At 42.4% G+C, this 27,149-nt stretch overlaps 2 protein-coding genes across 2 annotated transcripts in view; one reads left to right on the top strand and one right to left on the bottom strand.

Moving 5' to 3' along the window:
- SMARCC1 (SWI/SNF related BAF chromatin remodeling complex subunit C1) overlaps window positions 1-5,972 on the bottom strand; it is a gene marked incomplete at both ends in the record, with an annotated part of 177,644 nt that extends 171,672 nt beyond the window's left edge. Inside the window, one exon of the mRNA XM_079712293.1 lies at window positions 5,778-5,972. Within this exon, the coding sequence (XP_079568419.1) occupies window positions 5,778-5,972 (195 nt within the window). The remainder of the gene's footprint in view (window positions 1-5,777) is intronic.
- Window positions 5,973-9,941: 3,969 nt separating this feature from the next.
- On the top strand, window positions 9,942-10,256 carry LOC307058861 (SOSS complex subunit C-like; the record flags this gene model as incomplete). The annotated part of the gene is made up of 1 exon (XM_079712571.1): window positions 9,942-10,256. One exon carries the CDS (start codon window positions 9,942-9,944, stop codon window positions 10,254-10,256), a length of 315 nt encoding a protein of 104 aa, XP_079568697.1.
- Window positions 10,257-27,149: the final 16,893 nt, after the last annotated feature.

Below are 27,149 nucleotides of genomic sequence, written 5' to 3'. Positions count from 1 at the left end.
TTATCATATATCTCAGTTAAAAAACACATTTTATTATAAAGAAGTTAAAAACCAGGTAAGCAATTTTTTTCCCCCTTCGGTACGCGGACCTCTCACTGTTGTGGCCTCTCCCATTGCGGAGCACAGGCTCCAGACACGCAGGCTCAGCGGCCATGGCTCACGGGCCCAGTCGCTCCGTGGCATGTGGGATCCTCCCGGACCGGGGCACGAACTCGTGTCCCCTGCATCGGCAGGTGGACTCTCAACCACTGCGCCACCAGGGAAGCCCCCAGGGAAGCAATTTTTAAATGTTAAAAACTTCTTACAATTCCCCTTTCCTACAATGCCAATTCCCATAAAAACCAAGTTTACTTCTCTGAGGACTATAAACTTTCAAGTGAAAATTTAACATCAGATTTTTTTTCCAATTTACTCAATATAGTAAATCTTTAATAAGTAATACTCAATTTTGAAAGTAATCAGTAATACTCAACATAGTATAATCTTTAATAAACTCTTCAAGTCTAACCCACAGAACTGGCAAAGTATGTTGTACATACCCACAAGATAACTTTATAATCTTTAGTAAGTACAAGCTTCTCAAAGGAATCACATAATGTACTGCAAGTTTTTCCACACATGGTAAAGCAACGTGAAAAATTAATAACCATAACTTTTTATTTTTCATATACCTGCAGACAACTGAACAGCGCCAAATCCTAAACCTGAAAGACACCATTTGGAGGAAGGTTGTTCGGCGAAAAACAAACCAACCCTCCAGGCAAAAAGTAATTTTTAATGACTTATATACATAGCTTTGTATATATTCTAAACTTCACTACTATCTACACGCTTCATTTATTGTCACTCAGAATGAGAAAGATTTCATGTGGACAACCTTACAGTTTCAGAATAAAGATGGCCAGGTTCAAAGCCCAATCAAAATGATTATCTTAGGTATTTTAAGATCCAATTTTTAAACGATAGAACATTTTTAACTCCACTTACTTTCTCCAAATCACTCACAAAAATGATCAAACATTAAAATGTACGCAAGAGATGACTTTTTTTTTTTGCGGTACGCGGGCCTCTCACTGCTGTGGCCTCTCCCGTTGCGGAGCACAGGCCCCGGACACGCAGGCCCAGCGGCCATGGCTCACGGGCCCAGCCGCTCCGCGGCATGCGGGATCCTCCCGGACCGGGGCACGAACTCGTGTCCCCTGCATCGGCAGGTGGACTCCCAACCACTGCGCCACCAGGGAAGCCCAAGAGATGACATTTTTAACTAATAAATTGAATCTGACATTAATAACTTAATGTCAGATTCATACCCTCTCAAAAGGCAGTCAATGTACGACTATAAGATTTTAAATCGACTTTTAAAAATTTCTAAGAGCAACATTCTTTTTAACCAATAAGAATGAAGCAGGGGGACCAAATGATACATGGCAAAAGTATCACTACCGCCTCAAATTTATATAATCCTACCTTCGAGGACTATCTCATTTGATTCGAACAACTGTCTATGGGAGTCACAGTCTTACTCCCAACTTACAAATGAAAAATTAAAACATGGAAGTCAAGTCACCTGCTCAATGACACCAATTAGCAGCCAAGAGTACTGAACGCACGTCTTCCAACCTAACGTAATGCTCATTCCACTATCCCATACAGACATAAGTTCATTTCTACTGCTTCCAAAAATCTCACCTAAACATAAAACGTTCTTAATAGCTTTCAAAATAATGAATCCTGATTAAAGGGAAAAAACTTTAATAATTTATATAGACTACTTCAGTCATAAAAATTTTATATTTTGATCAAAAAAAAGTTCAACAGAATGTTTTATTTAAGACAACAAAAATTTTTTTAGTCTCAAAGTATTTTGATTAAGAAAGTTAGGAGGGGCTTCCCTGGTGGCGCAGTGGTTGAGAGTCCGCCTGCCGATGCAGGGGACACGGGTTTGTGCCCCGGTCCGGGAAGATCCCACATGCCGCGGAGCGGCTGGGCCCGTGAGCCATGGCCACTGAGCCTGCGCGTCCAGAGCCTGTGCTCCACAACAGGAGAGGCCACAACAGTGAGAGGTCCGCGTACGGCAAAAAAACAAAAAAAAACAAAAAAGAAAGTTAGGAGTGGGCTTCCCTGGTGGCGCAGTGGTTGAGAGTCCACCTGCCGATATAAGGGACACGGGTTCCTGCCCCGGTCCGGGAAGATCCCACATGCCGCGCAATGGCTGGGCTCATGAGCCATGGCCGCTGAGCCTGCGTGTCCAGAGCCTGTGCTCCGCAACAGGAGAGGCCACAATAGTGAGAGGCCCACGTACCGCAAAAAAAAAAAAAAAGAAAAAGAAAGTTAGGAGTATATGTTTAGAAAGTTGTTATCAATAAATCTGCTTTATATTCCCTGTGACATTAATATAGTATCAAAAGTTTAACTTATCCGTAAACAATTCTATTGTAGCAGATGTCCCATCTAGGAAAAAAAAAGTCTTAAACTGTTAAATACTTCATGTAAAGGGCACTGAAATGCCTTCCTTGGGCAATCTACTCTATTTTAGTAATCTTCGTTAAATCCAAAGCATCTTTATTTAAATCATCCTAAAATCTTAAATCTTATTTCAGGGGTTAGCCAAACTTCGGGAAGAAACTTACCTGGGAACTCAATGGCTTATAGATATACTTCACCTTCACAAGGCTTTATCATCTGAAAATCACTCTGAACTATGGATAGAAATATATCTTTCAAAGTTAGGATGAAAGATATGCACCCAGTAATATAAAGCAGGCAGCTTAGGTAGATAAAGAAGCTTCCGCACTGCTAGTGGGCTGAAAATGCAACCTCAGGCAAACAGTTAACCTCTCTGTGCTTCAGCTTCCGCGTACCTAAAGTGGTCACCTCCTCTGGACTCCTTTCACTAGTTGAAGCTCACTCATCCCAGTCAAAAAGTATTCACTCTCCTTTCTGTACTGCTAAGCCAAATGGATCAACAAAGCCTAAATAAACAGGTTTCTATACTAGTTAATCTGTTCATTCATGGAACAAATATTTACTGAGCACCTCCTATAGGCATTCAGAAGACAAAAAGAATACAAGGAAGTTCTCTTTTAATTTGAAATCACCTGGGTTTTTATAAGTAGGTGCCTATGTCTATCTTTTCCACAACACTGTGAGTTCCTTAAAGAGAGGGATTATGTGCAGCCAACAAAAAAAGGCGGAGGGGGGGTTGGAGCCAGGCAGACCTTTGAATTCCAAATTTACCACTCCTAACTGTAATTCTTAGAGAAGTTACTTAAATCTCCACCCTCAGGTGTCTCTCATGTGGAAAATGAAGTAAATAATATCTATCATTCAGGACTGCTGTGAGGATTTAAGTGACTTATGTTTTAAATGCCTGGGTAAGGTGGATGCTCAGGTGTTCACTGAGTGCATACATAAACCGATCAATAAAAATGCTACTATCAATGTCATGTTTATTTCATTTATTTGCTGAGATTTATGAATTTGAAAACACACTACTAAATGCAACAGAAAAGTTTAGTTAAAACCTATCAATGTGTATACCAGGTAGAGATATATCCTGTACAGAGGAAGCAAAGAACCTTCTGGTAAATATTTTCACCACACCAACACCACTCTCAAAGGCTGATAGGATTCTGACTGTCAGGCCCAAGGGATATACAATTCTTAATCTGAGTAGGCCCAAGAAACACACTCTAGCTTTAATGAAACCCTGAGAGGTCAAACCTAACTAACTTTGTCTTTAAGGCCTCAGGCACACTGAGCCAACATTAGCCTACTGTCTTCAACACTTTGGGACAAATCCTGCAATCAGCCTCACAGCCACTTCCTCACCCAATCATTTAAAGATTATCCAAGCCTAAAGCTGCCCTCTTAAAACTGGGCGCAAATAGATGCACAGAGTTTGGAGAGGTAGAAATTACTATTACTGTATTTCCCTTTTTCTTTTCCCTTCCTTGCTATCCAAAGGAATATTCCTATTTCTCTTTGTTAAAGCTACATTGATAAAGTCATACAATATTTATGTCAATTACATCTCAATAAAACTGGGGTAAAAAATCCAGACCGGGGGGAAAAATACATTAAGGTATATTAATTTAAGACCCAAAGTATTGGCTGAAGGGCACATGATAAACAATACTTTAATAATATAAATATATTCAATTCCCTTAGCTACTACCAGAAGCTCTACTGCCAACACCAAAAAAGTGACCAATTTACCATTGTGCAAGGGAAAACAATATTCTTGTCTACCTACATGTAAATGAGAAAAAGCTACAATCCCAAATGTGACTGCAAAATTTCAGGGGGGGAAAAGTCAAAGAATCAAAAAATATATTGTAAATCAAAATATATATCGCCTCTCACTTCCTAAAACCTCAGATAAGAAATGGTCATTTCTGAGAGTACCACAATGGAACGCAAAAGCACCCAAGATCCCTGCCCATGCCTAACAACTTCCAAAAGCTGACAGGCTCCACTGCGCTGTACACCCCAAATGAGTAGGTTCCTAGACTATCTTTTCATTCATTCCAACAAATATTTACTAAGCAACTACTAAGGGCGAGGCAATGAGGATCAAACATGTTCCAGGACACGTTGTAGTGAAGAGGCCTAACAAGGTCCTTGCCCCAGGCTATGGTCCACAACGGGGGAAGTAGAGAACTGAAAAGGGTGTTCCGGAAATTTGGGGGCAAAGAGTATTTTTGGCAGTCTGCGTCCTTACACCTTCTAAGGGAGTCATTCCTAAATAGTTACATAAAGAGGAAGTTAAAAAAACATGTTATAAACAAGAGGCTAACTTACAACTTTTAATACCACTGACTCAGCGGAACTTACATTCCAAAGGTAGAGCAAACAGGTAAATGAAAATAATCTCAAAAAGTGGTATGAAGAAAACAAAGGTGATATGAAGCGGGGTGATCTAACATGAATGGGGTTCTCAGGGAAGGCCTCACATTAGTCACAAGTGAACATTAACTCTTGCACTCCCACTATACATAACCAGAAATAGTGAAGTAAAAGCCGTCATTTTTTTTTTTTTTTTTTTTGCGGTACGCGGGCCTCTCACTGTTGTGGCCTCTCCCGCTGCGGAGCACAGGCTCCGGACGCGCAGGCTCAGCGGCCATGGCTCACGGGCCTAGCCGCTCCGCGGCATGTGGGATCTTCCCCGACCGGGGCACGAACCCGTGTCCCCTGCATCGGCAGGCGGACTCTCAACCACTGCGCCACCAGGGAAGCCCAAAGCCGTCATTTTTTAATATTAGTTCTCATGAATACTGTAATTCATTATATTAACCTGCTGTAACCAACGTCCGAGTACAATCAATCGTCCATAGTCCGTCTTTAGCATATCAACAGCAGGTAGTAAAAGCTTAGTCACCTCACTTGACTTTGAAGACTAGTCTCTAAACAAAACTTGCCGCTTTTACACCTCTGGCTCAGACAGTTTTAATAATCATTGCTCACACACCTAAAGCAGCCAACAAAAGAGGAAGATTCACACCCTCCGGGTCGCTGAGCTCGAACTACTCCTGCAGGAGCAGGCAGGGGCTTTCGCCCGGGGTGCGTGGGCTCCCAAGAGCGGACCTCGAAGGACCAGGGGAGTCCCGGGCGCGCGGACGCCGAGAGAGCACCGCGGGGGCGTGGCGGGCCCTGCGCCTGCCTTTGTTGTCCCTCGTGGCGCGCGGGGGGAGGGGCGGCCAGAAGCCCGCGAGGCCAGTAGCCGCCCCCGGCCCCCGTCGCGTGGCCTCCCGGCCTCTACGAGCGCGCGAACCCACCTTCTTGTAGTGCTTGCCCAGCCAGACCCGCACCGAATCCAGCTGGGACACCGTCTCCGGGCTCTCCCAAAACTTGCTGGTCGGGCCCCCGTCCTTCCGCCGATAAACTGCCAGGCCCGCGGCCGCCGCCGCGCCTCCCAGACCCGCAGCGCCCGCCGTCGCCCCCAGCCCGCCGCCGCCCGCCGCCGCGGCCATCGTCGCCGTGCGTCGTCCCCACCGCCTGGCCCGTCCGCCCCGCCCCGGCCCTCGCGGCGTTCCTCGTTCGCACGCGCGCGCGCAGCCGCCACCTCCGCCTCCCGGCCCCGCCCAGTCAGCCCCCTTCCGGCGCGGAGAGCCGACCCCGCCCCTTCTCGGGACCGGCGCCTAAGTGACGAGAGCACGCGCATACGCATGCGCAGCACTCTCTCTGGGCGGGCCTAGGACAAGCTCCTCCTTCCGTCTCTTCCGCCAGGCTGTAGGATAGTTCACAGTCTCCGCCACCGAGCTTCGGCTTGTTCGTGTGTGGCTGTTTCCCGGATACCTGCGTCGAATCGTTATGCAATCTGCTACTGCACGGAGGTTCTGTGTTATCGTCTGCCACCGCCGGGGAGAAAAGGACTGGCGTGAGATGTTCCGAGAGAAGAACCCGTTTAGGGTGTGGCGGAGGTGCTGGCGGAGGAACCCACACGCCGGGTGGGAATCTGCGCCTGCCCCGCTTGCCCTCAGACCTAGTGACCCTGTCGTCCTTTGTAAACACCTGTTTGGGACCACCACCCCTTGCAACAGCTGATCCCCTCTGTCACTCAGGCGCTTTCAAATCATAGCTTAAAGGTACTTCAGAAAAGTGATCCCTGACCATGCAATCTTGAACAATCATACTCGACATTGTCGGCGTAACACTCACCATGACCTGGTATTTTTCTTATTTTCTTATTGAATACTTTCCACATAAATTGCATGAGAGCCTAGTTTTGACTTGTTCGCAGGTGTACCCTCAGTGCTGGGAACAGTACCTGTTATCTAACAGATGTTCAATAAATATTTGATGAATGAGTGAATGACCTACAGGGAGGCAGAAGACAAATAATTTTAAATTATTAACGAAATATGATTGGCCATTATGGGGTTTTGAACTTAATGCTATCTAACCCCTGAACAGCAAGTGACTAATTGCTTGTGAGTTTTTAAGACCAACTTTTAAGAATGAAGACACTGTGATCAGGGAGGAAAGGAGATTTCAAACGCGTGAAAAAACTGGAACAAAGTCTTTAAAGTGTGAAAGGATACTTGGTGAAACTCCTTAAGCCCATGGAGTGGAAGCAGAGATGTTATTTGGGGTGGCAGTGAATTTGGAATATCCTGTAAGCATTAGAAAACCAGCTTGAACAGAGAGAATGACATGACCAGAATTATCGATTAGGGAGTAGCTACTGCAGCAGTGTGAATGATAGAGTAGAGGAAGAAAGGCTGGAGGAAAATGCATTGACAGCAAAAGAAAAAAAAAAATTGGACTTCATCAAAATTAAAATCTTTTGTGCTTCAAAGTATACCGACAAGAAAATGAAAAAACCCACTGAATGAGAGAAAATATTTGCAAATTATATACCTGATAAGAGACATATCCAGAATATAGAAAGAACTCTTATAACTCAATAATGAAAAGAGCAAGAACCCATTTGACAAATTAACATAACCAAATGGAGTAAACTTGGTACAGCAACATTATGGATGAATCTCACAGATATTATACTGAGTGAAATAAATCTTACCCAAAGGGATATATATAGTACAATTCAATATATATGAAGGTATAGAACAGGCTAAACTCCGAAGTATGGTTCCCTCTGGGGAGTGGAGGGGAAGGAGGGACATGAGAGTGTTTCCTGGGGTGATAATAAGTTGTAGTTTGAAATAGATTTGCATTACACAGATGTATACCAATTATGGAATGGTAAAGAAAATGTATGCATTTTACTATAAATTTCCCCTCAAAAGAAAAGAACAGGGCTTCCCTGGTGGCACAGTGGTTGAGAGTCCGCCTGCCGATGCAGGGGACACGGGTTCGTGCCCCGGTCGGGGAAGATCCCACATGCCGCGGAGCGGCTAGGCCCGTGAGCCATGGCCGCTGAGCCTGCGCGTCCGGAGCCTGTGCTCTGCAACGGGAGAGGCCACAACAGTGAGAGGCCCGCGTACCGCAAAAAAAAAAAAAAAAAAAAAAACAGTAAACAAATACTGAACTCTTATTCAAAATATGCATGCTAAAGTGTTTAGCGGTGAACTCTACCTTTCACACAGTTCTCCAAACTGCAAGCTAAATTCACATAGCAATCTATCAAGAAGTATTTTATTGCTCAACAGGTGAAGAGTTGATTAGGTTTCTTCAATTTTGAGGAAAAGAATTGGAAACTGTATGATTGATGCCAGTTGTTACAGTCATTAGCTTTCTCAGTTTCTGGGAAGGATACCAAAAGGCTTCTCTAAAATGCATCAAAGACTAGGGTTTAGCAAATATTTTCTATAAAGTGTCAGATAGCAAATGTTTTAGGCTTGCAGGCCATATGTTCTATTTCACAACTACTCAGCCCTACCATTGTAGCACGAAAGCAGCTGTAGACAATACATAAATGAGTGAGTATGGCTGTGTTCCCAGTAAAATTTTATTTACAAAAACAGGTAGCAGGGGCTTCCCGGTAGCGCAGTGGTTAAGAATCCACCTGCCAATGCAGGGGACAGGGGTTCGAGCCCTGGTCGGGGATGATCCCACATGCCGTGGAGCAACTAAGCCCGTGTGCCACAACTACTGAAGCGTGCACACCTAGAGCCCATGCTTCGCAACAAGAGAAGTCACTGCAATGAGAATCCCGCACACTGCAACGAAGAGTAGCCCCCGCTCAGCAATGAAGATCCAACACAGCCAAAAAAAAAACAAAAAAAAAAACAGGAGGCAGACAGTTTCTGTTTGGGATGATGAAAATGTTTTAAGAGATGGATAGTAGTAATGATTGCACAAGATTGTGACTGTACTTAATGTCACTGAATTGTGCACTGAGAAGTGGTTAAAATGGTAAATATTGTTATATATATTTTTACCACACAAAAAAAAGCATTTCTGGCAGGCCAGATTGGGCCTGTGCCATAGTTTGTTGACTCCTGACAAGGACTATTATACCTATTACCTTTAACTTAGAAGCATCTTGTTTAAATCAATTTACTCAGATCTGCTTGAGAAAATCACAATATTGCTTATTTCATTGAACTTTTACAATATTTTTGGTAAAATACTTTTATCACAAGGATTAGGTATATTTTCATCTAGACCTTAGAGCCAAACATTGAGCTTATTCAATTTATGGAAAATGTCTGTCATATAACCTAATTGACAAAGCCAGTCATTATTGTCAAATCAGCAAAAAATTTGTTTTTGTCAGAAAAAGTCTTACTTCATTTTTCAATTCAAATAAAAGTGTTAATATTTAAGTCAAGGAATAATATCAAAGCTGCTGAGGAATAGATTCCATAACATTTTATTAGATGATTATTAAAAGCAGTCTGGTCAAGATTGAAATGATTTAGATCTAAAACAATGTATCCATTTTTATAAATGATAAAAAACAAGATTAAATCAGTTTAATCTTAAAAAACTTATTAAATCAGTTATCAAAAACCTCCCAACAGAGATTGGGATTGATATATATACACTAATATGTATAAAATAGATAACTAATAAGAACCCACTGTATAAAAAAATAAATAAGATAAAATTCAAAAAAAAACAGGGGGGCGGGAAGGTGGTAGGGGGGCGGGAAGGTGGTATAAGGGGGGCGGGAAGGTGGTATAACGCCGCATTGAGCTCGGTTTGCCGGTCTTTAAGTGGTCGCGCCCCCTTGGAGAACGCGACCAGACGGCGAGGCGGTCCCGGGCTGTCTAGCTTCGCGGTGATTGTAAAGTGCAGACCACTTGCCACGGAACATAGTTGAAACAGAAGCACAGGGAGATCAGCTCGGTGCTTTGTGACCGCCTGGAGGGGTGGGATGGGGAGGGTGGGAGGGAGGGAGATGCATGAGGGAAGGGATGTGGGAACAGATATATATGTATGACTGATTCACTTTGTTATAAAGCAGAAACTAATAAAAAAATTAAATTAAATTAAATTAAATTAAATTAAAAAAAACAGAAAATAGGAAGATGGCAGCAAACCCTTCAGGACAAGGTTTTCAAAACAAAAATAGAGTTGCAATCTTGGCAGAACTGGGCAAAGAAAAAAGAAAATTACTAATGCAGAACCAATCTTCAACAAATCATCCTGGAGCTAGCATTGCTCTCTCGAGACCCGCTCTTAACAAGGACTTCCGGGACCACGCTGAGCAGCAGCATATTGCAGCCCAGCAGAAGGCGGCTTTGCAGCATGCACATGCACATTCATCTGGATACTTCATAACTCAAGATTCTGCATTTGGGAATCTTATTCTTCCTGTTTTACCTCGCCTTGACCCAGAATGAAGAAAATATTTGTAATAAAAGTAACTTTGTAATATCAAATGCCAAAGCTACTATCAGTCAGTGCTGTACAAACTGTGACTTGCCGAATTTTGGTGAACTTTTACATATTTTGTTTCTTTAAAAGAAAGATATGTGTAAGTGAAAGCAAAAAAGAAGGGTGACCAGGATGATGAAAGCTCTGGAAGCTGTATTATCTGAGGAACAGATTATGCTACCCATGACTGTAACTTTTGTGTAATGCAGTTTGATTTTTAATTCTGAGTCAGACTCTGAATTGGATGTGGTCACATAAACCCACCCCACCATCAGCTAGTTGGACTGAGTATATTATGTCTACAGTGGACTTTCAAGAACCATTTAAAGTACTTAACTTTAAACAAATGAGGGTGCTTTTTAAAAATGTGAACCAATAGGCTTAAATAAGTTACATTCACATTTTCTGTTTATAGAATTGATTTCAGTGTACGTTTTGAGTTTATAATCAACGTATCCTGAAATATCCTTTAACTTGTGACTCGTTCCCCTATTCTCAATTTTAAAGGAAAACCCCAGATAAGACTAAGTTACCAACCAGTCTTAAACATCTTTTATAAACCTATGCCACTACAACTTAGGTGACTAAATGCTATTAAAAACAATTAATAAGAAATGTAGTTTTAAATTTTGTATATGCTCTTATTTCGTGTTACTGCATGAATGGTGTGCCTGTACAGTTTTACGCCCATTTTTGCTCTAATTAGAAACATTAATTAAAGTTGAGCCCCTTTTTAGTTACTGTAAAAAGGAAAGAATTAGGTTAAGCAAGTTTCTCAACATGATACATCTTTAACAGAATCCAGGGTGCTTATTTAAATATGCAGTCCCTACAGCTGACCCTAGTCCCACGGAATTAGTGTCTCTAATTCAAAGTCTGAAAACCATGGGTTAGAGAATTCAGTTGTAGGTCCCTGAAACTTAGAGGTCATTTAGCTAACATCGACATTTTTTTACTTCTAATAGGACTGAAATTAAGTTTTCTACTATATCACAGATATAGTATTTTTTATAACTGACCTCATCTTGGCCTTGAGTTCCCATGCTCTCTGGTGGTAGCCTGAAATTTAAACTTGAGATTCCAGTTTGGGTCAATAATTAGAAAAAGTTCATCTCCCTTTTTGAAGAGTTTCTTCTCTCTCCTTCCCTTAGATATTTGTACCAACCACACAGCCCCATCTTACCTAAACTATATGAAAAGGAGTGGACAATTCTAGATATGGCTGTGCCATTTAGATTCTTTCTGTTGAGAACTGCGACTGGTTTTCTTCATTTGGGTGAGTTGGCAGCTGTCCCCATCATAATGGTCACCATTACAGCAAAGGTGCCCTTTCTTCTGCTGCTGAGGATCACCTGGGGCCTTTGCCTCTGCCCTGCCTCAGGTCCACACAGCTAGCCTTGGCCCTTCTTATCGTGGTCCTCATTTTCTTGAATTGATTTGACTAAGTTTCTGTTCTGTGCAATCCAGGAGCTACTGGCATCATTCTAAATCTACCGATGCTAAGGAGATAAATTTTTTGGATTGTATAGTTTTTTATTGTTGAAGCCTCTGCCAAATGTGTGACTTTTATAACCTTGGTAAAGAGATCTTTTTTCCAGTGGTATCTTTTCTGGTCTCAGCCTTTCAAATAGAGTAAGCACTTCCTTCACCCCTCTCCTTTGAGTCACTTACAAATTCAGTTCAGTTCTATGTGTATTTTTTAATACCTACTCTGTAAAGCTGTGCCCTTGCGGGGGAAAGGAGAGTAAGACTTGCTCTTAAAGAGGTCACGGTGGAGAGGATCCTACTCTGGTACAGCAGTGAGGGAGCCAGCGTCCAGTGAGTGGCACAGGAGCCACATCCCGGAGCACGGGCAGTATACCCAGGCCTAGGAGTATCGATGGGATTTTACCTGGCAGGGGAGGGAAGAGGTGCTCTAGGTAGAGGTCAAGATTTCATAGTCAAAGAGAAGTAGGGACTACGACAGTTGTGAGGACTGCAGAGGATAATGGAGAGGGCAGCAGTGGGCTCCGCCAGAAGCCCTGAGGACAAGTGCCAGCGTTGCTTCCCTCGGACCGCGCACGTGTGTGTGGCTAACCCACTTAACCTTGAGTTTTACGTGTCACTCTGTCTCATCTGTAAAACGGGCACAGAACACACTCTGCCTACTCCATAAAGTGTCTAGACCAGTATTTTTCAAAGTGCAGGTCTCAACACGTTACCGAATTGAGAGGCCAACTTAATAGCTGAATGGGGTGTGACCCGCTTTTTTTTTTATAAAATAGAAAATACCAGAGTACATGGCACGTAGTAATAGGAGGTTTTGTTCATGAGTCTTCCTTTTCTGTGTGTTTTACTTATTTTGTTTATTGTATGCTCCACTAGCATGTAAGGTGTTTGAAGGCAAGGGCTTTTGTTCCCTCCTTCCTTTTTGTCTACTACTGTGTTCTGCTGAGAATAGTATTTGGCATATTGTAGGTAGTTAATACTTACTTATTGAAGGAATTAATGAATGAATAAATATGACCTGGATAATGATAAAACAAAAAGAAAAACAAAAAGAAACTTCCCAACAAAGAAAAGCCTAGACTTGATGGCTTCAATGGTGAATTCTACCAAACATTTAAAGAAGAACTAATATCAACCCTTCTCAAACTTTTCCCAAAAAACTGAAGGGAGGGAACACCTCTAGACTCTTTCCATGAATCCAGCATTACACTGATCTCAAAACCAGACAAAGTCACTACAAGAAATATCACTTATGAATACTGATAAAAAATCCTCAACAAAATACTAGCAAACCAAATTCAGCAGTATATTACAAGGATTTTACACCAAAAGAGATTTATTCCTGGAATGCAAGGTGGTTCAGCATACAGAAATCAGTGTAGTACACTACATTAAGAAAGTAAAGGGAAAAAACACATGATCATCTCAATTGATGCAGAAGAATAATTTGACATAATTGAACACATTTCCATGATCTAAAAAAAAAAACTCAACAAACTAGGAATAGAAGGAAACTCACTATAATAACAGAAAAACCCACAATGAACATCATACTCAATGGTAAATGACAAAGTTTTCCTCTAAGATCAAGAGCAAGGCAGAGATGCCTGCTTTCACCACTTCTGTTCAACATAGTACTGGAAGTTCTAGCCAGAACAATTAGGCAAGGAAAAAAAATAAAAAGCATCCAAATTGAAGGAAGAAATAAGATATCTGTTTGCAGATGATATGATCTTATACATAGAAAGCCCTAAAGATTCTACAACAAAACTTGTATGACTAATACATGATTTCAGCAAAGTAGCAGGATGTAAAGCCAACACACAAAAATCAGTTGCATTTCTTCTATATATTAATAATGAGCAATCTGAAAAGGAAATTACAACAATTTCATTTACAATAGCTTCAAAAACAATAAAACACTTAGGAAGTAACCAAGGAGGTAAAATAATTGTACAATGAAAACTATAAAACATCAACGAAAGAAATTAAACAATGGGCTTCCCTGGTGGCGCAGTGGTTGCGAATCTGCCTGCTAATGCAGGGGACACGGGTTCGAGCCCTGGTCTGGGAGGATCCCACGTGCCGCAGAGCAACTAGGCCCGTGAGCCACAGCTACTGAGCCTGCACGTCTGGAGCCTGTGCTCCGCAAAGAGAGGCTGCAATAGTGAGAGGCCCGCGCACCGCGATGAAGAGTGGCCCCCGCTTGCCACAACTAGAGAAAGCCCTCGCACAGAAACGAAGACCCAACACAGCAAAAATAAATAAATTAATAAACTCCTACCCCCAACATAAAAAAAAAAAAAAAAAAAAAAGAAATTAAACAAGACATAAATGAATGGAAACATACCTCTGTTCATGGATGGAAAACCTAATAATTTTAAAATGTCTACAATATGAAAAGAAATCTACAGATTCAATGCAAACTCTATCAAAATCCCAGGGATGTTTTTTGCAGAAATAGAAAAACGCATCCTAAACTTCATGTAGAATCTAAAATAAACAAACAAAACAAAAAAAAGTTTTAAAAAAATAAATAAATTTGGAGAACTCAACTTCCTGACTTCAAAACTCATCAAAACAGTGTGGTATGGCATAAAGACAGACATATAGATCAATGGAAAGGATAGAGAGCCCAGGAACAAACTTTTGTGTGTATGGTCAAACGATTTTCTTGACAAGGGTGCCAAGACCGTGCAATGGGGAAAGGACAATCTTTTCAACAACTGGTGCTGGTTAAACTAGATAACTACATGCAAAAGAATGAAGTTGGACCCTTACCTCACACTGTATACAAAAATTAATTCACAATGGATCAAAAACCTCAATATAAGAGATAAAACTATAAAATTATTAGGAGAGAACATAGGGCAAAAGCTTCATGACATTGGATTTGACAATGATTTCTTGGATATGACACCAAAGACAATGATTTATTGGATGTGATATCAGAGGTGCAGGCAATAAAAGAAAAAGTAGACAAATTGGACTTAATGAAAATTTTAAAAATTTTGCATCAAAAGAATATCAACAGGGACTTCCCTGGTGATCCAGAGGTTAAGACTCTGGGCTCCCAGTGCAGGGGGCCTGGGTTCAATCCCTGGTCGGGGAACTAGATCTCGCATACTGCACCTAAGAGCCCGCATGCTACAACTAAAAGATCCCTCATGCCCCAACCAAAGATCCCACGTGCCGCAACTAAAGACACAGTGCACCCAAATAAATAAATAAGTAAATAAATAAATATTTTTAAAGAAAAGAATATCAACAGAGTAAAAAGGCAACCCAGAGAGAGGGAGAAATATTTGCAAATCATATAATGAAGGATTTATATCCAGAATACATTGTGAACTCCTAAAACTCAGCAAGAACAAAAAAATTCAAAAACTGGCAAAGGATTTGATTAGACAGTTCTCCAAGGAAGATATGCAAATGGACAATAAGCACATGAAAAGGCACTCAACATCTTTAGTCATCAGAGAAATGCAAATCAAAAGTATAATGATGATGGGCTTCCCTAGTGGCGCAGTGGTTAAGAGTCCGTCTGCCGATGCAGAGGACACGGGTTCGTGCCCCGGTCCGGGAAGATCCCACATGCCGCGGAGCGGCTGGGCCCGTGAGCCATGGCCGCTGAGCCTGTGCGTCCGGAGCCTGTGCTCCGCAACGGGAGGCCACAACAGTGAGAGGCCCGCATACCAAAAAAAAAAAAAGTATAATGATGTACCACCTTACATCCATTAAGATAGCCACTATTAAAACCCCCCAGAAAATCATAGGTATGGACAAGGATGTGGAGAAATTGGAATGCTTGTGCACTGTTGGTGAGAATGTAAAATATTACACTCACTGTGGATGATTCCTCAGAAAATTAATAGAATTACCATGGGATCCAGCAATTCTACTACTCGATATATACCCAAAAAATTAAAAGCACAGTCTTAAAAAATAAAATAGAATAAAATAAAAGCAGGGTCTTGAAGAAATATTTGTACAACCACGTTCATAATAGCATTATTCACAGTAGCCAAAAGCCAAGTATCCATCCACAGAGGGATGGGTAAGCAAAATATGATACATACAATGGAATATTATTCAGCTTTAAAAAGGAAGGTGATTCTGACATATGCTACAACATGGATAAACTTTGAGGATATTATACTAAATAAAATGACAGTCACAAAAAGACAAATAGTGTACGATTCCACTTATATGGGGCACTTAGAGTAGTCAAATCTTAAACACAGACAGTAGAATGGTGATTGCCAGTGACTAGGGAGAGGAGAAAATGAGGAGTTATTGCTTAATGAGTATAGAGTTTCAATTTTACAAGATGAAAAGAGATATGGAGATGGATGGGGTAATGGTTGTACAACATGATGAATGTATTTAATATCACTGAACTGTACACTTAAAAGTGATTAAGGGCTTCCCTGGTGGCGCAGTGGTTGAGAGTCCGCCTGCCGATGCAGGGGACACGGGTTCGTGCCCTGGTCCGGGAGGATCCCACATGCCGCGGAGTGGCTGGGCCTGTGAGCCGTGGCCGCTGAGTCTGCGCGTCCGGAGCCTGTGCTCCGCAACGGGAGAGGCCACAGCAGTGAGAGGCCCGCGTACCGCAAAAAAAAAAAAAAAAAAAAAAAAAAAAAAAAAAAAAAAAAAAGTGATTAAGATGGGGCTTCCCTGGTGGCGCAGTGATTAAGAATCTGCCTGGGGCTTCCCTGGTGGCGCAGTGGTTGAGAGTCCGCCTGCCGATGCAGGGGCACGGGTTCGTGCCCTGATCCGGGAAGATCCCACATGCCGCTGAGCTGCTGGGCCCGTGAGCCATGGCCGCTGAGCGTGCACGTCCGGAGCCTGTGCTCCGCAATGGGAGAGGCCACAACAGTGAGAGGCCCGCGTGCCGCAAAAAAAAAAAAAAAAGAATCTGCCTGCCAATGCAGGGGACACGGTTTTGGGCCCTCGTCTGGGAAGATCCCACATGCCGCGGAGCAACTAAGCCCGTGTGCCACAACTACTGAACCTGCAGTCTAGAGCCCATGAGCCACAACTACTGGGCCCACGCACCACAACAACTGAAGTCTGCGCGACTGGAGCCTATGCTCCACAACAAGAGAAGCCGCTGCAGTGAGAAGCCTGTGCACTGCAACGAAGAGTAGCCCCCGCTCACTGCAACTAGAGAAAGCCCATGCACAGCAACGAAGACCCAACACAGCCAAAAATAAATAAATTAATTAATTAAATATTTTAAAAATTAAAAAAAATGATTAAGATAGTGAAGTGAAATAAGTCAGAGAAAGACAAATACCGCAGGATCGCCCTTACATGCAGAGTCTAAAAACAAAAACAAATACAAGCTCACAAATACAGAGGACAGAGATTGGCGGTTGCTAGAGGTGGAGGGTGAGGGGTTGGAGAAATGGGTGGAGAGGGTCAAAAGGCACAAACTTTGAGTTATAAAATAAATAAGTCATGGGGATGTACTGTACAGCATGGTGACTATAGTTAATAATACTGTATTGCATATTTGAAAGTTGCTAAGAGAGTAGACCTTAAAATTTCTCATAACAAGAAAAAAATTTTTGTAACTATGTAAGTTGATGAATATTAATTGGACTTATTGTGGTGATCATTTTGCAATGTATACAAATATTTTTTTTTTGTTTGTTTTTTTTTTTTTACTTTAAGAAGTGTAATAGATTTATTTCCTTCGCCGACGCTATCTATCCCTCGGGTATCCCTTGACTCGCTGGAGCTGGACTCCGGCAGTTGGATGTCGCCCTATGAAGGCGCCTGGGAGACAGAGCTTCGCACTTGTCCCTGTCTGCTGTCTCTGGCGGGCGTCAAAGACCACACACCCTAGAGAGAGCTTCGCACTTGTCCCTGTCTGCTGTCTCTGGCGGGCGTCAAAGACCACACGCCCTAGAGAGAGCTTCGCACTTGTCCCTGTCTGCTGTCTCTGGCGAGCGTCAAAGACCACACGACCTAGAGAGAGCTTCGCACTTGTCCCTGTCTGCTGTCTCTGGGGGGCGTCAAAGACCACACGCCCTAGAGAGAGCTTCGCACTTGTCCCTGTCTGCTGTCTCTGGCGGGCGTCAAAGACCACACGCCCTAGAGAGAGCTTCGCACTTGTCCCTGTCTGCTGTCTCTGGCGGGCGTCAAAGACCACACGCCCTAGAGAGAGCTTCGCACTTGTCCCTGTCTGCTGTCTCTGGCGGGCGTCAAAGACCACACGCCCTAGAGAGAGCTTCGCACTTGTCCCTGTCTGCTGTCTCTGGCTGGCGTCAAGGACCACACGCCCTAGAGAGAGCTTCGCACTTGTCCCTGTCTGCTGTCTCTGGCGGGCGTCAAAGACCACACGCCCTAGAGAGAGCTTCGCACTTGTCCCTGTCTGCTGTCTCTGGCGGGCGTCAAAGACCACACGCCCTAGAGAGAGCTTCGCACTTGTCCCTGTCTGCTGTCTCTGGCGGGCGTCAAAGACCACACGCCCTAGAGAGAGCTTAGCACTTGTCCCTGTCTGCTGTCTCTGGCGGGCATCAAAGACCACATGCCCTAGCCGGGTGCCTGCTGGTTTTGGGAGGTGTAGACATCTGGCCATAGTTCTGGCAGGCTGGGGGAACGGTATCGGGTGGTACACCCAGGCTTGGCTGCCTGTTCGCTGCGAGGAGGTTAGCAGGTCATTGTAGGGCCCCTGAGCCTTGGCAGAGCAGGAGTTGTGACTGGCTGGGACAGAAGTCCATGGTATGTGCTGCCCTGCATCCTCCTTTCGAGGAACTGTCTCAGATATAAATGACATTTGGGTCTGACGTGGGCCCCAAACTTGGACAGAGTCAGTTCCTAGAGGGTTCTTGTGGAGGCCAGGGTTTGGGATAAGGCCTGAGTTGTTATGGAGGCCTCGTCTCTTGGATAAGCCAGAGTCTTGAGTAAGGGCTGGACTCTTATGGGGGCCAGGATCTCGATTAATTCCTGAGTCTTTGTGGAAGTTAGGGTCATGGGTATGTTCTGAGCTCCTGTAAATTCCAGCATCTTGGGTAAGGCCAGGATTCTTATGGAGGTCAGAATCTTGATTAAGGCCTTGGCTCCTGCAGACTCCAGAATCTTGGGTCAGGCCTGGATTCTTGTAGTCTCCGGAGTCTCGGGTAAGGCTTGAGCCCTTATGGAGGCGAGCGGTTTGCACAAGACCTGGGCTCTTATGGAGATCAGACTCCTGGCAAAGGACTGAGCTCTTGTTGACTGCAGAGTCTTGGGCATGGCATGGACTCTAATGTGGCCAAGAATCTTGGGTAATGACTGGATTCTTCTGAAGGTCAGAGTCTTGGGAAAGGCTTGGATTCTTGCAGAGGTAAGGGTCTTTGGTAAGGCCTCGTAGTTCGTGGAGGCCTGGATCTTGAGCAAGGCCTGGGTTCTTGGGGAGGCCTGTGTCTCCGGTAAGGCCTGGGGTCCTGGAGTTAAAGGTGGCTTGGGACTTTAAGGCTGTGAACGGAGGGTGCTCCCCAGCTCGCACTACCCCCTCCTTCCACAGTCCCTGTAGAGCCTCCGTGGAAGCCCAAGCCCGTCCACACTGAGGCGACATCCAGCAGCTCTTAGAAGCCATCTCATCATCTGTTTCTGGTATCCAGGGGTCAAGTTGGTTTGGGTGCCTGTGCAGGAAGCTTGGGCGATGCTGGAAGTGGGGAGAAACTCTTGAGCACATATTCTTGGGATCCACGGAGCAGCGCATGCACATGCGATGGCTGCCTACACAGCTGGCTTGCTTATCTTTGGGGAAAATACGGTTGAAACCTGCCCGCAAGTATCTCTTCAGATGCATCCGGAGCTAAAACCACAATCAGCAGTTTCTGGAATGCATCTGTCATAGCCTTCTGAATAGCAAGCTTCTGGGTTACCTTCCTTTCCATAAGGAATGATAATGACCCTTCCTCCAACTTATGCAAAGGTTCCTCAGCCATGACAACTCCGGGACTCCTGCACTCATGGGAGGGCAACACCACCTCTAAAGCACAGAAGATCTTCAGGCTTTGCTTCTGAAGTGGTGTCACAATATCTTCATTTTCCCTTTCTTCAAGGTTAGAAAGATCCTGAAGCTTGATGATCCTTTTTGACCACCCATTGAAACCAAAGTAGTGATTTGCCAATTCTTGGCATCTGGAGCTGTTTAGGGCCAGCGTATTATGTTGAACCGCCTTATGTCTGGCGACAAGACGAACCTGCAGTTCACTGCACTGGGTATCACACAAAGAGCCCATCAGAGCTCTTTATAATTTCTTACACATCTCACCAGCACTGTAGTTCTTTAGTCATCAATGACTTCATCCAATTCCTCTCATTACTTTCTACGCCATCTTGGATCCACTCAATGTATACAAATATTGAATCAAGTTGTACACCTGAAATTAATGTTATATGTCCATTATATCTCAATTAAAAATTTTTAAAATGGTTAACATGGTAAATTTTATGTGTATTTTACCACAATTAAAAATTTGGAAAAAAAGAGAGAAGAGACCAACAGGGACTTCAAATATTGAATTTATTAGATATAATCCATAAAACCACTATGGTTTTTTTCTTTTTTCTCTCAGCTTTATTGAGATATAATTGACATAAAATATACTAGTTTAAGGTGTACTATTCTTATTTTTAAGAAATAAAATATAAGTTTGAAACTTTCATCCAAAAATTGGAAAATTGTTAGAAGTGATAGGTTTGAAAAAGAGCCAATGAGAAAATGTAATAAATGAAATTATAAGCTTACTGGACATACTGAGCAATAGATTGGACATAGCAAAAGAATCAGCGAACTAGGGAGATAAGTCAGACGAAATAAGTCTTGAAGTTCAGAGAGACCAAAAAACGGGAGGCAGGGGACAAGGGGGACAGGGTAAGAAAGAAGATACAGTGAGAAGTTCTAATATACAGGGAACTGGAGTCACAGAGGATGAGAGAGAGAGTAGAGGCAATAACCAAATAATGATTTGAGAGTTACCTAAAAATGACTACAGATATTCATAGATTCAAGAAGCCTAACAAATCCCAAGCATGATAAATAAAGAGATTCTCTATTAGATTCATTTCAGTAAAACTGCAGAAATTCTAAAAGATGTACATCAGAAGAAAAATGATTTCTGATTTGCAAAAAGGAATGAAGGGCAAAGAAAGTGGTAAACAGTGGGTAACTCAATATTTACTGCATAAAACAAAGTGTGTCTTGTGGGGTTTTAAAATGTAGAATTTAAATACTTAACAAAAATAGTACGTAAGTTGTGAGTGGAGAAATGGTAGTATTCTAAGAAGGAAGGTAAAGATACTGATTAACATTAATGTTTGAAAATTAATGATGCACGTTTAATTTCTAGTGAACCAGTAGAAGAGTAGAGACTTGTGTACGTCATCCATAATAGTAGAGTTAGAAAATAATAGGCAGTAAACGAGTGGAATTGAGTATAGGGACAAATGAAAAATAGAAAACGGAATGGTAGCTCCGGCCCAAAATTTATCAGTAATTGCATTAAAATTCTTAGAACAAAAAGGCTTCACTTAAAATGCAAAAATTTCAGATTGGATTTTTAAAAACTAAGTATTTCTCTTTCTCTCCTTCCTCTTCCCTTCCTATCCTGAACAATTTATTCCAAAAGCTATTCGGTGAGCATCTGTTTGCACAGGGAAGGAGGCTATGGCAGCCCAGATTGGGGTGTCACAGTCTGAGCCTGGTGAGAAGGGCATCCACACGGTGATTGAGGGGCTGTCCCTTCTGAGATGTCACAATCCAAGAACAGTTAGGAGGGCATCCATGTGGGGGCAACCCAGCACAGGATATCAGGTCCCAAATGTGGTAAGGAGAGTGCTCAGGACACAGAGGAGCAACATGGCATGAGATATCAGAGCCTAGGTGGAGTGAGAAGGGATTTCACATGGGAGAGCTGCCTGGCATGTTTGATCAGAGCCTGAGACAGGTGAGGAAAGCCTCTCCACGGAGAGAGCAGCCTGGCATGAGGTGTCAGAGCCTGAGGGTTTTTTTCTTTTATTTTTTTAAATAAATTTATTTATTTTATGTCATTCATTTAAAAATTTTTGGCTGCGTTGGGTCTTCATTGCTTCGTGCAGGCTTCTCTCTGGTTGCAGTGAGCAGGGGCTACTCTTCATTGCGGTGCGCAGGGTTCTCATTGAGGTGGCTTCTCTTGTTGCGGAGTACGGGCTCTAGGCGTGCTGCCTTCAGTAGTTGTGGCACACGGGCTCGGTAGTTGTGGCTCATGGGCTCTAGACCACAGGCTCAGTAGTTGTGGCGCACGGGCTTAGTTGCTCCACGGCATGTGGGATCTTCCCAGACATAGCACATAGCACATAGAAATTCTAAAATTTAAAAACACATGTACCACAATGTTCATCACAGCTCTATTTACAATAGCCAGGGCATGGAAGCAACCTAAGTGTCCATCGACAGATGAGTGGATAAAGAAGATGTGGCACATATATACAATGGAATATTACTCAGCCATAAAAAGAAATGAAATTGGGTTATTTGTAGTAAGGTGGATGGACCTAGAGATTGTCATACAGAGTGAAGTAAGTCAGAAAGCGAAAAACAAATACCATATGCTAACACATATATACAGAATCTAAAAAAAAGAAAAAATGGTGCTGAAGAACCTAGGGGCAGGACAGGAATAAAGATGCAGATGTAGAGAATGGACTTGAGGACACGGGGAGGGGGAAGGGTAAGCTGGGACAAAGTGACAGAGTGGCATGGACATATATACACTACCAAATGTAAAATAGATAGCTAGTGGGAAGCAGCTGCATAGCACAGGGAAATCAGCTCGGTGCTTTGTGACCACCTAGAGGGGTGGGATAGGGAGGGTGCAAGGGAGACGCAAGAGGGAAGAGATATGGGGATATATGTATATGTATAACTGATTCACTTTGTTATAAAGCAGAAACTAACACACCCTTGTAAAGCAATTATACTCCAATAAAGATGTTTTAAAAATAAATAAATAAAATACAAAGAAAAAAGAAAAACACATTACGGGTAATTGAAATTGATAAGTTGATGGGTAGTTTTAATAGAAAATTAGATACAGCTGGGTAAACTAGAAAATCAAAAGAAATATCTAGAAAGAAGCATGGAGAAATAAGAAGAAAAGAAAAGATAAAGAGTACAGTGTAAGGCACATAGAGGCTGTAAAGGTACAACATGTATTTAATTAGATTTCCAGAAGGAGAGAAGAAAGAGAATGTAGCAGAAGTAATATATGAAGAAATAATGCCTGATAATTTTTGCTTTATTTCCAACAATAATCCTCAGAATCAAGGAGACCAAGTATCTCAACAAGAAAAAAAAAAAAAGTCATACCTAAACACATCATAGTGAAACCATAGTTTACTGAGCCTGTGCTCTAGAGCCTGAGAGCCACAACTACTGAAGCCCACGTGCCTAGAGCCCATGCTCCACAAGAAGAGAAGCCACTGCAATGAGAAGCCCGTGCACTGCAGTGAAGAGTAGCCCCCCCCACTACAACTAGAGAAAGCCCGTGCGCAACAACGAAGACCCAATGCAGCCATAAATAAATAAATAAATAAATAAATAAATTTTTTTAAAGGGCAACGACGCCAGTTATGGGATAAATCAGCATGGCGTGCCACACGATGAGGATAGTTCACTTCTGTGACATTCCTGCCAAAATGCTTGACTTAAATCTGATCAGGTGGAAACATCAGACAAATCCAAGCTGAGAAGCAGTCTACAAAGTCACTGGCCGGCGCCTTTAAAACCTATTCAGGTTGTGACAGATAAGGAAAGACTTAGGAACTGTTCCAGATTGAAGGAGACCAAAGAGACATAGCAAACATACTTAACACATGATCCTGTATATTATTGGGACAACTGGCAGAATTTGAATAACGTTTGTGGATTAGATGTTAGTATTACATCAATGTGAAATCAAAATTCTTCATTTTGATGGTTATGTGGAGGAGATCTTCCTTATTTTTAGGAAATACGCACTAAAGTATTTAGGGGTAATTGGGCATCACATCTGCAAACTTTTAGAAGAGAAAGAAAATATAAAGTAAATGTGATAAAGTATCAACAAGAGGGGAAATTGGTAAATGACATACAGGAATTCTTTGCACTCTTTTTTTAAAAAAATTATTTATTTATTTATTATTTATTTTTGGCTGCGTTGGGTCTTCGTTGCTGGACACAGGCTTTCTCTAGTTGCGGCAAGCAGGCGCTACTCTTCATTGCGGTGCATGGACTTCTCATTGCGGTGGCTTCTCTTGTTGTGGAGCATGGGCTCTAGGCACGCAGGCTCAGTAGTTGTGGCTCATGGGCTCTAGAGTGCAGGCTCAGTAGTTGTCACACACGGGCATAGTTGTTCCGCAGCATGTGGGATCTTCCCGGACCAGGGCTCAAACCCGTGTCCCCTGCATTGGCAGGCAGATTCTTAACCACTTCACCGCCAGGGAAGCCCTGCACTCTTCTTTATACTTTTCTGTTAGTGAAATTATTTCAACAATTTAAAAAACATACTTAGATATAGTTCACACTACAGTCGAAGCCTTACGACAATTTTTTATATAACAGTAGGGATAAAGATCAAACCAGGTTTAATAATTTGTTAATTTGTTAATATGTGCTGGCCAGAGTTATGGCTCCAAGGTCATTTCCACTCATTCTCTAATAAAAGTACAGAGGACAGTGAAATTGAAACATACACTACAATACATTCAGAAGGATAGTGGTGACATTACTTCTGGATCCCTTGTGAGTCTTATTGGGTTGGCCAAAACGTGACTTAGGTTTCTAAGTAAAAAGAAAAGGCACATTTTTCATTTTCACCAAGAACTTTATTGAATAATGTATTCACATTTTTGGTCCACTACCTTCTGCCATTTTTCATGCAATTTCATAATTCCATCTTCCCCAAACTTTTTACCTTTTTGAGCAAAGAACCGTTCCAGATGCCTTTTATAGTCTTCCAGGGAATTGAAATTTTTTCCATTAAGAGAATTTCGTAAAGACCGAAATAAATGGACATCCAAAGGTACAAGGTCTGGTGAATACGGCGGATGAATCAGAACTTTCCTGCCAAGCTGTAACGCTTTTTGCCTGGTCATCAAAGAAACATGCAGTCTTGCATTATCCTGATGGAAGATTATGCGTTTTCTGTTGACTAATTCCAGACGCTTTTCGTCAAGTGCTGCTTTCAGTTGGTCTAATTGGGAGCAGTACTTGTTGGAATTAATCATTTGATTTTCCAGAAGGATTTCATAATAGAGGACTGCCTTCCAATCCCACCATATACACAACATCATCTTCTTTGGATGAAGACCGGCTTTTCGTGTGGTTGGGGGTGGTTCATTTCCCTTGCCCCACAATCTCTTCCATTCCACATTACTGTACAGTATCCACTTTTTATCACCCTTCACAATTTGTTTTAAAAATTGAATGTTTTCGTTACATTTAAGTAGAGAATCACGTGCAGAAATATGGTCAAGAAGGTTTTCTTTGCTTAACTTATGCAGAACCCAAACATCAAAGCAATTCATATAACCAAGCTGGTGCAAATGATTTTCAATGCTTGATTTGGATATTTTGAATATGTCGGCTATCTCCTGTGTGTATAACGTTGATTGTTCTCAATTAATGTACTTATTTGATTGTTATCAACTTCAACTGGTCTACCTGACCGTGGAGCATCATGCAGGGAGAAATCTCCAGCACAAAACTTCACAAACTAGTCTTGACACGTTTGATCAGTCATAGCACCTTCTCCATACACTGTATAAATCTCTTTTTGTGTTCCAGTTGCACTTTTACCTTTCTTGAAATAATAAAGCATAATATGCCAAAAATGTTGCTTTTTTCTTCCATCTTCAATATTAAAATGGCTACACAAAAATTCACCAATTTTGATAAGTTTTTTCCTAAATGCATGCTGATATGACAGTTGTCACAATACAGTCTAACAAAATTGCTTCAAATAAAGTTAAAGACAACTAAGCGCTACTAGAGCCATCTTATGGAAAACACCAAACGAACTTTTTTTTTTTTTTTTTTTTTGCTGTACGCGGGCCTCCCACTGCCGTGGCCTCTCCCGCCGCAGAGCACAGGCTCCGGATGCGTAGGCCCAGCGGCCACGGCTCGCGGGCCCAGCCGCTCCGCGGCATGCGGGATCCTCCTGGACCGGGGCACGAACCCGCGTCCCCTGCATCGGCAGGCGGACTCCCAACCACTGCGCCACCAGGGAAGCCCCAAACGAACTTTTTGGCCAACCAAATAGTTGGAAGAAACTGGGGAAGACTCACTGCTCAGTAGGCCTCCTGGAACCCAAAGGAACCAAAGCCTTGACAAGACAGGCTAAAGACCAGGGACCTGGAGAAGTTTCCTTCACCTGAGGAACTTTAAGATGCAGTTTGAATTAAAGTAGAATTCAGTAAATATCAGTTTAAAAAAAATTTAGTGGAGGGTGATTTACTTACAGAGATGCATATAAATTATAAGTGTAGAGCTCGCCAGATTATGCCAAAGTGGACCCCCTTTGTAACCACCACCCAGCTTATGAACTGGAGACAGCCAGAAGCTCCTCTCCACACCTTCTCCAGTTATTACTGTTTCCCAGGGATTCTCTGACTTACTGCACCAGAGATTCGTTTTACCAGTTCTAATAATACTTTCAACTGCTCAGGGGTTTCAGCATTAAATTTTATTTTTAAAATTCAATTTTCTTTTGTTTTTCTGCATACAAATATGTACCTTCACATCCAAGGTAGAAATTCTGAACATTCACTATCTTTTAAAGCTTTAACAAATGGCATTGTTCAGTTCTGGAAAAGCCATTTAACAAGGATGAATTTCACAGCTCAACTTTAAAAGTTCTTTCCCTTGGCAGTCAGTCTGGAAAGAAAAGACTCCATTAGCCAATTCATACTCATTCCATAAAGTTATTAGACATCTACAATGGGCCATAGTAATAGACTAAGGTCTTAGTAGCATAAGGAAATTATTCTGTTCCCACGTGACATCAGCTAAATGAAGTTAAAATGAGCCATTGCCTACTTAAACACAAGTTAAACATAATTACTGGTTTCAAACTCAGCCTAAGTAACCAAGTATTATTTGCAGTCAGTGACTCTTGACTAACAGCCACTACCACTAATTAACGTAGTAAAGATGAAAATGGCAAAATTGGACAACTGGTCACAGCAGAAGAGTGTTCCCACATATGAATCCCTCCTGGTTCTCTGCTTCTCCTAGGAAGGGCTAAGACAAAGCCCCATAAACTTTTGAGCAAATATAAAGGCAAAAGTCAGAAAAAGAATCCTATCTGGTAGTACACCACCAAGAGAGTGAACAAACCATAAGATTTTTCAATGTT

The sequence above is a fragment of the Hyperoodon ampullatus genome, assembly GCF_949752795.1.
Source record: "Hyperoodon ampullatus genome assembly, chromosome: 10".
Taxonomy (NCBI): domain Eukaryota; kingdom Metazoa; phylum Chordata; class Mammalia; order Artiodactyla; family Ziphiidae; genus Hyperoodon; species Hyperoodon ampullatus.
The sequence above is the reverse complement of the archived record's forward strand: the minus strand, read 5'-3'. Positions and strand labels throughout refer to the sequence as shown.